The 14,648-nt window shown below is 40.9% G+C and overlaps 1 protein-coding gene across 1 annotated transcript; it reads right to left on the bottom strand.

The window, feature by feature from the left end:
• Window positions 1-213: 213 nt before the first annotated feature.
• LOC131427205 (uncharacterized) lies at window positions 214-852 on the bottom strand. The gene has a single exon (XM_058590195.1). The coding sequence runs from the start codon at window positions 850-852 to the stop codon at window positions 214-216; it is 639 nt and encodes a 212-aa protein (XP_058446178.1).
• Between the last annotated feature and the right edge of the window lie 13,796 nt (window positions 853-14,648).

Raw genomic sequence — 14,648 nt, forward strand, 5'->3', positions numbered from 1 at the left:
TATTCCCGTGTGGTTTTGCGGTAGTGTCAACATTCCGGAGATAACGCGTCTTATCGACGACAAAAGTTTGAGACAAAATACTAATAAGTTTAGTTATACAATGAAACGCAACGCGTGTTCTCTTTAATCCGATTGTCTTAAAAACTGACAGCTTAACATACACTTGAATGCATACATAATATTTCCTCCCTCCTCTAAGAAAGCAATTTTATATTACGGAGAATACCGAAGAGGGGCACGGCGCAGTCTTCCTGTGCGACGCAACGCGGGGAGATGAATTTCATTGGACCGATTCGGACTGGTACTTGGTGTCACGAATTGTTCCTCAGGCGAATTAGCTGGAACCGAAAGACTGGAGCTATTACCGGCTGTCTGCTCTTGTGACGTCATACTGCTGCCGTAATAACGAACGCGCCGAGTATTCTCACCTGATGCTAAAGTGGAAAACTCTGTTCCGTTTGATGTTGTGTGCGTTAACTCGTTGCCTTCGTAGCATTTGATTTGATCGACGTGACGTTTCAGACGTTTTTCTTTGTTGGAAATTTCGTAGTGCAAATCTCCCAAACGTGAAATGATAACTCCAGGAATCCATTTGTCCATCCGTGAATTTCCCGAAATGAAATAAACTTGCTGTCCAGGAACGAATGTACGGAATGACGGATCGAATTTTGCTTGTTTTTCAGTGATATCTGTGTTGACATTCTTGGGACGCACAAGATCCAATCGAGTTCGGATGTTTCGACCAAGAAATAGTTTGGCAGGTGATTCTCCGGTTTCAGTGTGAGGCGCCTTCCGATACTGCTGCAGAAACACATTTAGATTAGATTGCAAACTTTCAGACGTCGTTCCCATTGCCTTTTAGAGCGTTTTTAATTGTTTGTACATAGCGCTCGGCCTGGCCGTTCGTTGCCGGATGATATGGTGCTGAGAGTTTGTGATACTTCACCCCGCTCATCTGTAAAAAAGTTCTGAATTCCGCGGCCGTGAACTGGGGACCGTTATCCGCAACAAGTGTTATGGGTGCACCATATGCAGAGAATAGCCCATCGAGAATCTTGATAGTTGCAGCTGTTGTTGTATATGTAGTGATTTTAACTTCGAACCACTTACTGAATGCATCGACTATTATTAACAGCATTACACCGGCTACTGGGCCCGCATAATCTATGTGGATGCGTTCCCAAGGGGTATTCCCAATGATGAGTGTTAAACTTAGGTGGTGCCGGTGAAAAACGAGCACACTCTGTACATGATTTTGCCATTCGTTCTATGTCCGAGTCAATTCCGGGCCAATAAACATAGGACCGTGTAAGTCCTTTCATTTTAACTACATCAAAGTGAGCTGAGTGTAAATCTTTTAGAATAGGTTGTCGAAGGATATCTGGTATTACCACTCGATGTTCGAATAGCAAACAATTGGCTGCTATTTTATACTTGGATTCCGGTGACTTGTATCCTGATTGAGCAAGATTATGACCTAGCTCCAATTCTCGAACAATTTTGCCAAGCTGCGTATCTCTTTATGTTTCATGTGCTATTAGATCAGCTCGGACTGGAAGTTGTTGTATATGTGAAAGAGCGAATTGTTCGAAATCATCTACGTATTCTCGTTTGCTGGACAAACTACCTAGCGATTCCACCAAAGATAAACTCAAGATGGAATACTCTATGATTTTTCATATATAGGGTGATTTTTTAAGAGCTTGAGAACTTTTTTAAACAATAAAACGCATAAAATTTGCAAAATCTCATCGGTTCTTTATTTTAAACGTTAGATTGGTACATGACATTTACTTTTTGAAGATAATTTCATTTAAATGTTGACCGCGGCTGCGTCTTAGGTGGTCCATTCGGAAAGTCCAATTTTGGGCAACTTTTTCGAGCATTTCGGCCGGAATAGCCCGAATTTCTTCGGAAATGTTGTCTTCCAAAGCTGGAATAGTTACTGGCTTATTTCTGTAGACTTTAGACTTGACGTAGCCCCACAAAAAATAGTCTAAAGGCGTCAAATCGCATGATCTTGGTGGCCAACTTACCGGTCCATTTCTTGAGATGAATTGTTCTCCGAAGTTTTCCCTCAAAATGGCCATAGAATCGCGAGCTGTGTGGCATGTAGCGCCATCTTGTTGAAACCACATGTCAACCAAGTTCAGTTCTTCCATTTTTGGCAACAAAAAGTTTGTTAGCATCGAACGATAGCGATCGCCATTCACTGTAACGTTGCGTCCAACAGCATCTTTGAAAAAATACGGTCCAATGATTCCACCAGCGTACAAACCACACCAAACAGTGCATTTTTCGGGATGCATGGGCAGTTCTTGAACGGCTTCTGGTTGCTCTTCACTCCAAATGCGGCAATTTTGCTTATTTACGTAGCCATTCAACCAGAAATGAGCCTCATCGCTGAACAAAATTTGTCGATAAAAAAGCGGACTTTCCGAATGGACCACCTAAGACGCAGCCGCGGTCAACATTTAAATGAAATTATCTTCAAAAAGTAAATGTCATGTACCAATCTAACGTTTAAAATAAAGAACCGATGAGATTTTGCAAATTTTATGCGTTTTATTGTTTAAAAAAGTTCTCAAGCTCTTAAAAAATCACCCTGTACCATTCAAATAGGACCCCTCGATGAAATCGGTTCACCGTCAGTTGCAGTACAATTTTTATTTAAAACAAAACAACAAGCGTCGAATCGCTACATGCGTCGTAACTATGACAATGTTTTTTTATGTAGAATTAATCCTTAATTGCAATATGATAGAAATCGTGGTATTTTGCTACATATCGAGTGGATTTTGAAACAGGAAAACAAAAATCAATTAGAAATATTTCTAAGAATCTGTTCAATTTGCAATATTCTTATCTTACGAAGCATTAAAGTGAATGTATGTTACAACATATTTTGTGCGGCATGTTTACATATGTTTACTTCCTTCCATACTTGTATTGTTGCTATGGAAATTTACCGTCATTTTCAAATGTTTATCGACGCTTATTTACGAAGGGTCAATAAAATTACACTATTACTTAGTTCACTGGTTCACGATTACTGGTCCGATATTTTTCGATGGATCGTATGGGACTTTGTAATCTTGAGTTTATCTTTGATTCCACTGTCTTGGCAGGAACTCGGGAGCAATTATCGGCGCCGGTGTTTAACTTAGTAGGCTTATAGATGACGTTGAAATTAAAATGAGCCAGGTAGTCAGCGCAAATACAAATAATAATACCCCTAAGTCCCATACAAACGAACCGCCAATGTTTGGTTCAGCGAATTAACAAGTTAGCCTAGCGTATTCTTCCATTCAGCTTCGACAAAGGAGAGCAAACGAAAATGTTCTAAACTGGCAACTTTACTTCAAGTTGCTATGGTGTTATTAGTTTTGTTATTTTCGTTTTGTTTACTGCTATTTTTTAGTAATATATATCACCATTATCAGAGTTGTTTGTCGTTAGATTGAGTAGTTCGAATTCAATTATTGTTCAATCATTTCTTCAATCTTTCATTCCATTGTTAGTGTAGCAGTAACTCAAATTATTCCGGAGCTCATATACTAACTTATAAGTACTAACATTTCTTGGAACGGTTCAAATATAAAAACTGTCTCAAGTTATGCTAACATGTTTTTATTGTAGGAATATACCCCTTTCAGTGGTTTTTCGAAATATGACATGAGGAAGCGTCATATAAACTTGATATTAGTCCATGGCAAAGCAAGCAATCAATAACTTTTATGAAGAAATTCTAAACTTTTATGAGCCTAGTATTGGAGGTCTGTTTATAGAAATATACCCTGTTAAATCATTTGAAAGTAGTTTCGGGACTCATTGTGATTTCTATGAAGATTTCAAATCAGATTCAACAACCGTTTCGGAATCAATTTGGAAAAAATCGATCGACTTATCTCGCAAACATTTACGCATAAGTTACCAGCTGATAGCGATAGTGTGTCATTTATTTGAATCTGTGTTCATAAAAATCGGAGAAATGCAGGGATCTCTGAGAAATTATTATCAAATTTGTGACTCCACGATACTCTACATACCACATACAATTTGAATACTTAACTCGCCCGTCATTTTCCTTTTAGTACAAGGATAGATAGTCTCATATCATACGTTTGTTGAACATTTGTAAATATAAATAATCAAACTGAAAACTTGCACTGTGCTCTGGTTCCCAGAATTTAATAAACAGCAAGGTTTTCAGGAAACACATCTGACAATTCTATATAGACAATAGATATGGTATATTTATTATTTTTATTATATCGTTTATTTATCCCCGGTTTTATGGTATATTTGTACAAAAGATGAGCCCAAACAAGTTTTTCCTCTCTAGTCATCTGACAGTTGAGCTCAAAAACCATTCACCTGCTCTGTAACACCTATAAAGCTTGTTACTTAGCAAATCAGAAAAACCACTGCTCGATTGCCCCTAATCCCTGACCAGAGCCACGGGGACCGTCTGGGGTAGCTCCAAAAATCTCTTGTCACTGGCAAGCTCAAGCGTGAGATTCGGAGGCTCAAGGACACTATGACACCAATCAAACCCAAACATGGTCTACAGCAATTTTCATTTCTTTATTACAACTCTACTCGCAATTTTGTTCGTGTGTGAGTGTGTATGTATACTGCTTTTCGGTTGGCCGGCGAATTCTGGGTGACAGTCGAGAATCGCTGAACTGTTCGTCTGGAATGAACGAAGGTAGATCACTCGTAACGATAGCGGTGTCTGTTTCGACTTCCTTTGCCGAATTCGGTTGGAACGTCAGTAGCAGATCTGTAACATTCTGCTCGTTGCTTCGTGGGGTTGTCGTACTGCAGGTTGCGATTTTGGTCCCCTTAGACATGCGCGTGGTCCGGACTGTAAGTCACTTCGATGGGTTTAGTGTGTCACTTATAGGTTTTGGTTTGGCAGTAGAGAGAAGGTTTACGACTACGAACCTGATTCATATTTTTGATCGATTACAGTACTTGTAATAAGTTTTATTTTTCCACGCTGACTTTCCTTTATGTGGACCTTTTACGAAACTAGGATATTTCATTAAAAAATGCTTTTTGGCCCTGGAGTTCCTGCAGCTTGAAAAAATAAATACTATTGTTTATTACAATAATAAACAGTTTCTATGGTGAATCTATTTGCGGTCATCAGAGATGCCAGTTTCATAGAAAATTCAATAAAGTACATTGTCACTTTGACAGTGTATCATGACAGTGTACCGCACGATGCAAAATGTGTCCTTGAAAATTTGTCGAAGTATTCCGTATTATAATTTGTATTTGGTCAGCGTAGTTTGCCATTCGACTAATGCAGAGCGTCGGGAGAGATTTTTCAGGGTGTAGTATCTGGGTAAGAGGTTTGTGGTCCGTTATCAACGTAAAACTACGGGCATATAAGTAGTGGAAAAACTTTTTTACTGCCCACACAATTGCAAGAGCTTCTTTATCAATTTGTGGGTACTTCTGCTCTGTTTTAGACATCGTACAGCTGGCGTATGCTATTGGTCGTTCAGTTGCATTATTCAGTCGATGCGAAAGTACGGCTCCGAGTCCTGTCTTACTCGCATCTGTTGCCAAAATCAGGGGCAATGTTGGATAATACTGCATCAAGACTTGCGGTGATATTAGTGCTTGCTTCAGATCTTCGTACGCCTTGTGTGCCTCAGGCGTCCATTCGAATTTATCGGTGGTTAACATACCACGCAAGAGTTGTGCTCTAGATGACAGATTCGGAATGAATGCACTGTAGTAGGTTGCCTTACCTAAAAAAAAAGCTGTAATTCCTCAGGCGTATTTGGTCGAGATGCATCACGGATAGCTTCGATGTGCTTGTCGGATTTGTGAAGGCCATGTCGGTCGATTTTATGACCCAAACACTCTAAGGATGAAACTGCGAAAATACACTTTGATCGATTCAGCCGTAATCCATTTTGTTTGATCTTGTCTAATGTTGCGGTGAGGTTTAATAGAAGATCATCAAAATTATCTGCGGCAATAATGATATCGTCGTAAAAGCTGACAACGTTATTCAGTCCTTGGAGTAGAGCTTCCATTCGGCGTTGCCAAATGGCAGGAATATTTGCTGCGCCGTATACGGCTCTCGTAGGTCGTATGAGTCCATGTGTCGTGGTGTTGATTGTGAGCACATGACTAAATTCGCTATCGATAGGAAGATGTGTGTAGGCGTCCGTAACATCTAGGTGGCAAAACAAGGAGGATCCCTTCAATTTGTTGAATACTGCTTCGACTTTCGGTATCGGATGCTCGTCGATTATCATTCTCGGATTGACGGTAGGTTTATAATTGCCAGTAATGCGAATGCTTCCGTTATTCTTCACTACTATATGGGTCGGTGATGCCCATTCTGAATATTCCACTTTTTCGTAGAATCCCGCTGTAAGTTTCTTTTCAATTTCAGCCGCATAGCGAGCACGTAGAGCAAATGGAACATCCCGAGCCTTGGAAAAAATAGGAGTTGCACCGGGTTTCAAGTGTACTTTTGCTGGTGGTCCAACAAGTTTACCAGGAACGTCACTGAAGATTTCATTGTATTTGTCCAGTAGTTCTGACAGTTCCGCTTCTTGGTTAACAGAAAGGTCGGAGGATGAAAGTGTGTTGACATTTGTGTGTGTAGCAAACATTTTGTTCATATCGATCTGGTCAGCAAACTGAGCGATCCATTCACGCCCGAAGAGCGCATCCGATTCTCCTGACACGACGTATATGTTTAGCCTACGCGTAGTTGATCCGATCGATACGTTTACCGGAATTCGACCCAGGCAGGTGATGCGATGCCCAGAATAGCTTGAAAATTGTCTATCGGATGGTAATAAAGAAAATTTTGACTTCATACTCTTTAACTTCGATTCAGAAATTATTCCACATGGTGCTCCAGTGTCAAGTTCCATTTGCAGGTGTTGGCCGTCGAGTATCACGTTGATCATTTTCTTTTCGGTAGCTGTAACGTCGCATATCTGGCCCAAGGTTTGTACCACGTCGATTTCTTCTCGTGGAATTTCTGGTGACTGAACTTGATCCGTGGAGTAATCCGGCATTGGCTTCGCATATGTTGACCGCCGCAGCCGTTGCATGAGTTTGATGCTCTGTCGCGGTAGTTATCGGTTCGATGAGTATCATCCAATGATTCCTGCTGGTGGAAATGTGATTTCTGGTGTGGTAAAACACGTCGTGTTTTACGTGACTTCCCGTGCCGTGGTATAGGTTGCTTCCAGACCTTTTTTTTTGCTCACCAAAATGAGCTTTGGTGATATTTCCGTGAACTTATGTTGACGAGATTCTGATACAGATATGGTACAGATAGATTTTTGAGCCGAATACAGATTTTTGAAAAAATGACGTGGTAACGCTGGGTCAAATAAATAAAACTAGAACAGCTTGCTGAGGATACGTTTGTTCCAGTTTCTGCTCTATTATAGATCTTCCATATAGAACTTCTAGCTGATGAATTTGCTCTTAGAATATATTTAGTTTGATGATGCCTCATCCCACGAAGCATTAAAGTCAATCATAACAAGAAATCATTATGAGCTGAATGTAAACTGTTGCTTGATTCTTTTTCTTATGTTATTCCATGTGCATTTGTAGAGCAAATGTTCTAGGTTTTCTTCGTGCTGGCATGTATCGCAGTTTGCGTTTGCCTGCCATCCCCATTTGTGCATTCTGTCCTTGGTCATACAACGGTTCGATCTTATTCGGTTGAGTGAAATAATTTGGTCTGTTGAAAGGCTAAGTGAGTTATGCCAGATCTTCTTGCCAGGTGTATTCATGAACTCAAAGTGTTTGATTCCTGTGGTTTTTGACATTTCTTGATATTTACGGGTCCAGCTTTCCAATTTTCCTTCTTTGCAAAAAGCTACACTGTCGTTTAATGCTAGTTGTTTGATGTCCCTCCGCGGCGTTTTTAGCCAGCTGGTCCGCTGTCTCGTTACCCTGAATGCCGACATGGCTTGGCAGCCATTGTATTTTAACGGATTGTTTTGTCGTGAATACGACTCTCTTTACTATGGGGTGCCTTTTCAAAATTAGCCATATGGTAGAATGGGCAGAAGTTAATCGTGAATATCTTGACTTGTATTAACGGTAGCAACACAATTCTTTCATCATTTTGTCGAAAATATGATCAGGAATTTAGGATAATATTTTGAACAGTGTGAGATAACCACAAACAACTCAAAAAATTAGTTTTCTTAAACTTTGAAAACAACGCGGAAAACTCTTTACTTTTGCTTGGCTTTTTCGCGCAAGGACGACGATTTTGAGGTAGTCAGGCACATATCTTCAACTGACTGCGTAAAAAAGGGGAACCGTGGTCAAAAATCGATCATTTCTTCTTGTGCATTGGACGGAAGCAGACGTCGTGGGACCAGCAGCTTCGGAGAGTGCACATTCTGCGTGGTTCAAAACCTCTAACGCTCAGGTCGCATCTCTCATTTGGACTTCAGTCGTCAATGAAAGCAGACCTTTTGCATGGTATAAAGCCTCAAACGCTCAGGTCGTGCTTTCATTTGGACTTCAATCGTCAGGTGGAGCAGTCGTCAATGAAAGCAGACCTTTTGCGTGGTACCAAACCTCAAACGCTCAGGTCGTGCTCTCATTTGGACTTCAGCCGTCAGGTGGAGCAGTCGTCAATGAAAGCAGACCTTTTGTGTGGTATAAAGCCTCAAACGCTCAGGTCGTGCTTTCATTTGGACTTCAGCCGACAGGTGGAGCAACAGTCAATGAAAGCAGACCTTTTGCGTGGTATAAAGCTTCAAACGTTTAGGTCGTGTTTTCATTTGGACTTCAATCGTCAGGTGGAGCAGTCGTCAATGAAAGCAGACCTTTTGCGTGGTATAATGCCTCAAACACTTAGGTCGTGCTTTCATTTGGACTTCGATCGTCGGGAGCAGCGGTTGTCAATAATGAGAGCAGACCTTTTGCGTGGTACCAAACCTCAAACGCTCAGGTGGTGCTCTCATTTGGACTTCAGCCGTCAGGTGGAGCAGTCGTCAATGAAAGCAGACCTTTTGCGTGGTATAAAGCCTCAAACGCTCAGGTCGTGCTTTCATTTGGACTTCAATCGTCAGGTGGAGCAGTCGTCAATGAAAGCAGCCCTTTTGCGTGGTACCAAACCTCAAACGGTAAGGTGGTGCTCTCATTTGGACTTCAGACACCAGGTGGAACAGTCGTCAATGAAAGCAAACCTTTTGCGTGATATAAAGCCTCAAACGCTTAGGTCGTGCTTTCATTTGGACTTCAATCGTCGGGAGCAGCGGTAGTCAATAATGAAAGCAGACCTTTTGCGTGGTACCAAACCTCAAACGCTCAGGTGGTTCTCTCATTTGGACTTCAGCCGTCAGGTGGAGCATTCGTCAATGAAAGCAGACCTTTTGCGTGATATAAAGCCTCAAACGTTTAGGTCGTGCTTTCATTTGGACTTCAATCGTCAGGTGGAGTAGTCGTCAATGAAAGCAGACCTTTTGCGTGGTATAATGCCTCAAACGCTTAGGTCGTGCTTTCATTTGGACTTCAATCGTCGGGAGCAGCAGTTGACAATAATGAGAGCAGACCTTTTGCGTGGTACCAAACCTCAAACGCTCAGGTGGTGCTCTCATTTGGACTTTAGCCGTCAGGTGGAGCAGTCGTCAATGAAGGCAGACCTTTTGCGTGGTATAAAGCCTCAAACGCTCAGGTCGTGATTTCATGTGGACTTCGATCGTCGAGAGCAGCAATCACTAGTAATGAAAGCAGACCTTTGGCGTTGTACCAAACCTCAAACGCTCAGGTCGTAGTGCCAGTTTCCCTTCGAAGAAGATCGATTACATCACCCTGTTGGTGGTCGTTTGCATTGGAGCAAAATACAACGGGAAATGGACAACAATGTGGAACATAATGCAAAATCAGCCTTTCTAATGGCTTTGAATGTTACCTAAAGAACTATAAAGATTGCTTCTTTGTAAATCAAAAATTAAAATTAGCAGTGCCGTGCAAATCTAAGATAATATGATCTGTTTTTTTTTGCAATTTTCACAATTCTAAATTCGCAACAGCGTTCAAAATCGTTTATATCCAATCACTGTTTAATATCTTAGAAAATTATACAATTTGGCCCTTCACGCACGCCTTCATAAAAGGTTCCTTCCAATATTTGTGTGTCAGAATGTTTGATGTAACTAATCTGTACTGTAGATTGGGTGTATCGTTTCAAATTCTAGTAGTATAAAAGGGCAAAACTTGTAATTAACACAATCGATCAACTAATTGATATTCGGAAGTATAAAGAAAGAGTGCCAGTTTTATTCGTATTCACGATATCCAGTTATGTCTCTGACATTACACACCTGTACTTTTTTTCTCTTCCAATTGTTGTAACGTTCTGTAGATCTCTAGTACGATGTAGTTTTTGTTTGATTTTAGGCCGTTCTTGATGAGTTCGCATCCGCTTTTTGAATCTGTCAGTATTACGCAGCTCTCGTGTTTTGTCTGAAGACATAATTTTAGAGCTTCTCTGATCGCCATCAAATCTGCGTTTGTGATGCTGACGTTTATATTGGTTTTGTGTGTTATTCCTTGTTTCTTGTTTACGTCAATCGCTGCTAAAGCCATACCGTTGTTACTTTTTGATGAATCGGTGTAAATTTTCATGTGATTGCTGTATTTATGAGCCAACATCTATGAAACTGCGCTTTTATATAATCCGGCGTTTGTGTGAGCTTTAGTGTTTAGTAGTCCGGGGATGCTTGTTTCGACTCTGACGTTAATCTTCCGTAGGGCTCTTACTTCCATTGTACTTGACTTTGCAGTGTTTAGTTGATACATGATGTCTTGGTGCCGTTTGCTGCCTCTTTGTCTAGAGCATCAAAAATGAATGTTTTGACAGGGTTATCGCTTGCTTTGGTTTTTATTATTTCCTTTAACCCCAGCCATCTTGCTCTGTATTTCATTGACATTTGGCCACTGTCTGCTAACATGATGTTTATGGGAGTACTACCAAATACAAATAATAATATTTGTCCCATACAAACGAACCACCAATGTTTGGTTCACAGCTTGAACAAGTAAGCCTAGCGAATTACTCCCTTTCATTGTGATAGTTTGAAAATGTGGAAGGAGATCGTTTCTGGCAACGCTTTATGCTAGTTGCTACGGAGCAAAACAAACTTGTTTGTTTATGTTTATCGTTGCTGTATTAAACCGCAACAATCAGTCTAAATATCACCGGCACTAGCACAAAAGATGAAAAATTATTAAAAGACCAGGTTTTAGCGGACTAAAACTTATAATAGACTTGTCTAGTGGTGAGTTGATTATCGAATGAATATTTTTTCGTCAAAACACGGTGGTAATGCACTAGTGAAAGCACTGCACTGGGTTGTTACCAAGATCTGGCAGGACGAGATTTTACCGGAGGAATGGATGGAAGGAATCGTGTGTCCCATCTACAAAAAGAGCGATAAGCTGGATTGCTGCAATTACCGCGCGATAACTCTGCTGAACGCCGCCTACAAGTTACTCTCCCAAATCTTATGCCATCGACTTTCACCAATTGCAAACGAATTCGTGGGACAATATCAGGCAGAATTTCCGCGCTACCACGTGTTCGCCATCCGCCAGGTGTTGCAAAAGTACCGCGAATACAATGTGCCCACACATCACTTATTCAACGTTTTCAAATCAGCCTTCGACACAATCGATCGAAATGGAAAATCATGCACGACTACGGATTCCCGGACAAACTGATACGCTTGGTCAAGGCTACGATGGATCGAGTGATGTGCGTTGTTCGAGTATCGGGGATAAACTCGAGTCCCTTCGAAACTCGCAGAGGGCTACGGCAAGGTGATGGTCTTTCGTGTCTGCTATTCAACATTGCTTTGGAGGGTGTGATAATAAGAGCGATGATAGACACGAGTGGCACGATTTTTAGAAAGTCCGTCCAGCTACTTGGTTTCGCTGATGATATTGATATTATAGCACGCAACTTTGAGAAGATGGAAGATACGTACATCGGACTAAAAGCTGAGGCCAAGCGGATCGGACTATACATCAATGTGTCAAAGACAAAGTACATGAAAGGCAGGGGCTCGAGAGAAGATAATGACAGCCACCCATTACGAGTTCTGATTGGTGGTAATGAAATCGAAATGGTCGACGAGTTCGTGTACTTGGGCTCACTGGTGACTGCCGATAATGACACCAGCAAAAAAATTTAGAGACGCATATTGTCAGGTAATCGTGCTTACTTTGGACTGTGCAGGACGCTTCGATCGATCAAAATTCGCCGTCGTGCGAAGTTAACTATCTACAAAACGCTGATTAGATCGGTTATCCTCTAAGGGCACGAGTCCTGGACAATGCTTGCGAAGGATTAACGCGCACTAGGTGTTTTTGAACGGAAGGTGTTGCGCATCATCTTTGGCGGAGTACGGATGGAAGATGGCACGTGAAGAAGGCGAATTAACCATGAACTGCACCAGTTGCTGGGAGGACCAACCCTCGTCCAAACGGTCAAGGTCGGACGGTTACGGTGGGCCGGGCATGTTGTTAGAATGTCGGAGAACAACCCGGTTAAAATGATCTTCGATAACGATCCGACCGGTATAAGAAGAAGAGGCGCGCAGCGGGCAAGATGGATCGATCAAATTGAGAACGACCAGCGGACCCTTCACAGCTACCGAGGCGGGCGGCGAACAGCAACGAACCGAGTTGAATGGAGACGCCTGTATACAGCGGTGACCCGCGTGGTCTACGACTGAAAGAGTAAGAGTAAGTCATCGCAGGGTTTTGAATTCTGTGTAAATATCAAATTTGCTGTTCGTTGGAAGCTGCACCAAATACAAATTATTTGTATTTGGCTGTACTGCCTACTCGACTATTCACCGCGATCTTTCAAAACGTTCCACTACGTTCCGGAACGATAACAAAATCCTCCTGTCTGTTATATAAATATTCTAACTATAACCATTTTAACACTTATCACACGATTTCCCTAAGTTTTAGAGACAAATTTTATCCCATGTCGCATTAATCACACGAGAATTCGATCGAAATAAGACAAAAATAGACTTGCCATTTTAACCAACACCAAAACAAAAATCTAGCATGAAAAATTGTGGCTCATGTGAAAGCGGCACCCAAATCGTTGTGGCATCTCGTATCGATCGTGGTGACATCTATAAGTGTTCGCCACGTTGATTGAGCAAATTTTACACACAGTTCATACGTGAGCCTCTATATCTGTTATCTGTGTCTGCTGTATTTTAGGTAAACCAACAATTTATTGTGAGAGAATCGACCCGAAATTCTCTAATTTATGTGCAATACACAAGGTAAACCGTAAAACAATTGCATCACTGATTGTTTATTTACGTTGCAATCAGTTGATTTTTATCTCATCACAATGGCGTCATGACAGTGGGCCAATCTGTATTCACTAATGAAATTTAATCTCTACAATGAATTGATATTAAAAGATATCCCAACTGATTATGGTTTGTATATGAGAGATTCAATGAGCATTCATTTCTCATATCTCTGAAATTCAAAAGAATATAAAAAGACGCAATTAAATATATTTTTTTTTCAACATTTGAATTTCAGTTCCATATACGTACCTAATTTAAAAAATGTTGACTTCATACAACTCTCAGGTCGTAGACAATGGGCCGTATGAATAAAATGTAGTAAAGTCAGTTGTTTGTAGTATCTTCTCAAAAACAAAGTCCACAGAGTATAACGCGGTTTGGTATGAATAAAAAAACAAGCTCGAACATGTAGTTACTGCTACTTCCGAATTTAAGCATTTACTGCATACCGTATACACAGAGCCGAAAAAGCTGGCATAAGCATGCATAAAGCAAGAAACGTACTTACATCTGTAAAAATGCCACTTTATTAATTTCTGTACTTCACTTTATCAGCAAACACACGAGTAGCAACCTCTAGAGCTACCTACCGAAAACTTGTAGTAAATACTACAGTTTGTAGCATGTTTTAACAGGACCGTGATCCACACGTAGCATTTACTACCGAAATTCAATCATGCTACGTTTTATTCATACGGCCCAATGTAAGCGTTCACAGCTGAACCGAGGTGATGGATGACATTAGCAGGCCAAAAGCGGGAAACATTTTTGCAGCAAATCAAAGGGACCAGAGTCAGAGTCAAATTCTTGGCATTATATTCCTTTTGTGGAATTTGCCCCTTCTGTTTCAACAGACTTCGCAGTAGGGATGTCCGATACCGAGTCGATACTTTGAAGTATCGATACTTTCTTTCGAGAATCGGGCATTTTTGGTATCGATATTACATCAGAGCGATACTGTTAGTATCGATACTTTAGGTCTCGATACTTACAGTATCGCAACAGATTGAAGTCAATTCCCATTACTACGGAATATTTTTTTTTGTTTCAATTGTAGATTCTTTAGCCTTAAGGTCATTATAGAGGCTTTAACCTTAAGGTCATCAAACCCAGGTGGGCTGAGTAAAAGGCATCGACTAACCCACCACGCTATACCCGTCACCGATGGAACATTTTTTGACGTGAATACATCTTATTTTACTATGGGGCGCCTTTTCAAAATTTACCCTCTGGAAGAGTGGTTTTTATCGTGAATATTTCTAGTTTTATTCAACGTAT

Source organism: Malaya genurostris, chromosome 1 (genome assembly GCF_030247185.1).
Source record: "Malaya genurostris strain Urasoe2022 chromosome 1, Malgen_1.1, whole genome shotgun sequence".
Taxonomy (NCBI): Eukaryota; Metazoa; Arthropoda; class Insecta; order Diptera; family Culicidae; genus Malaya; species Malaya genurostris.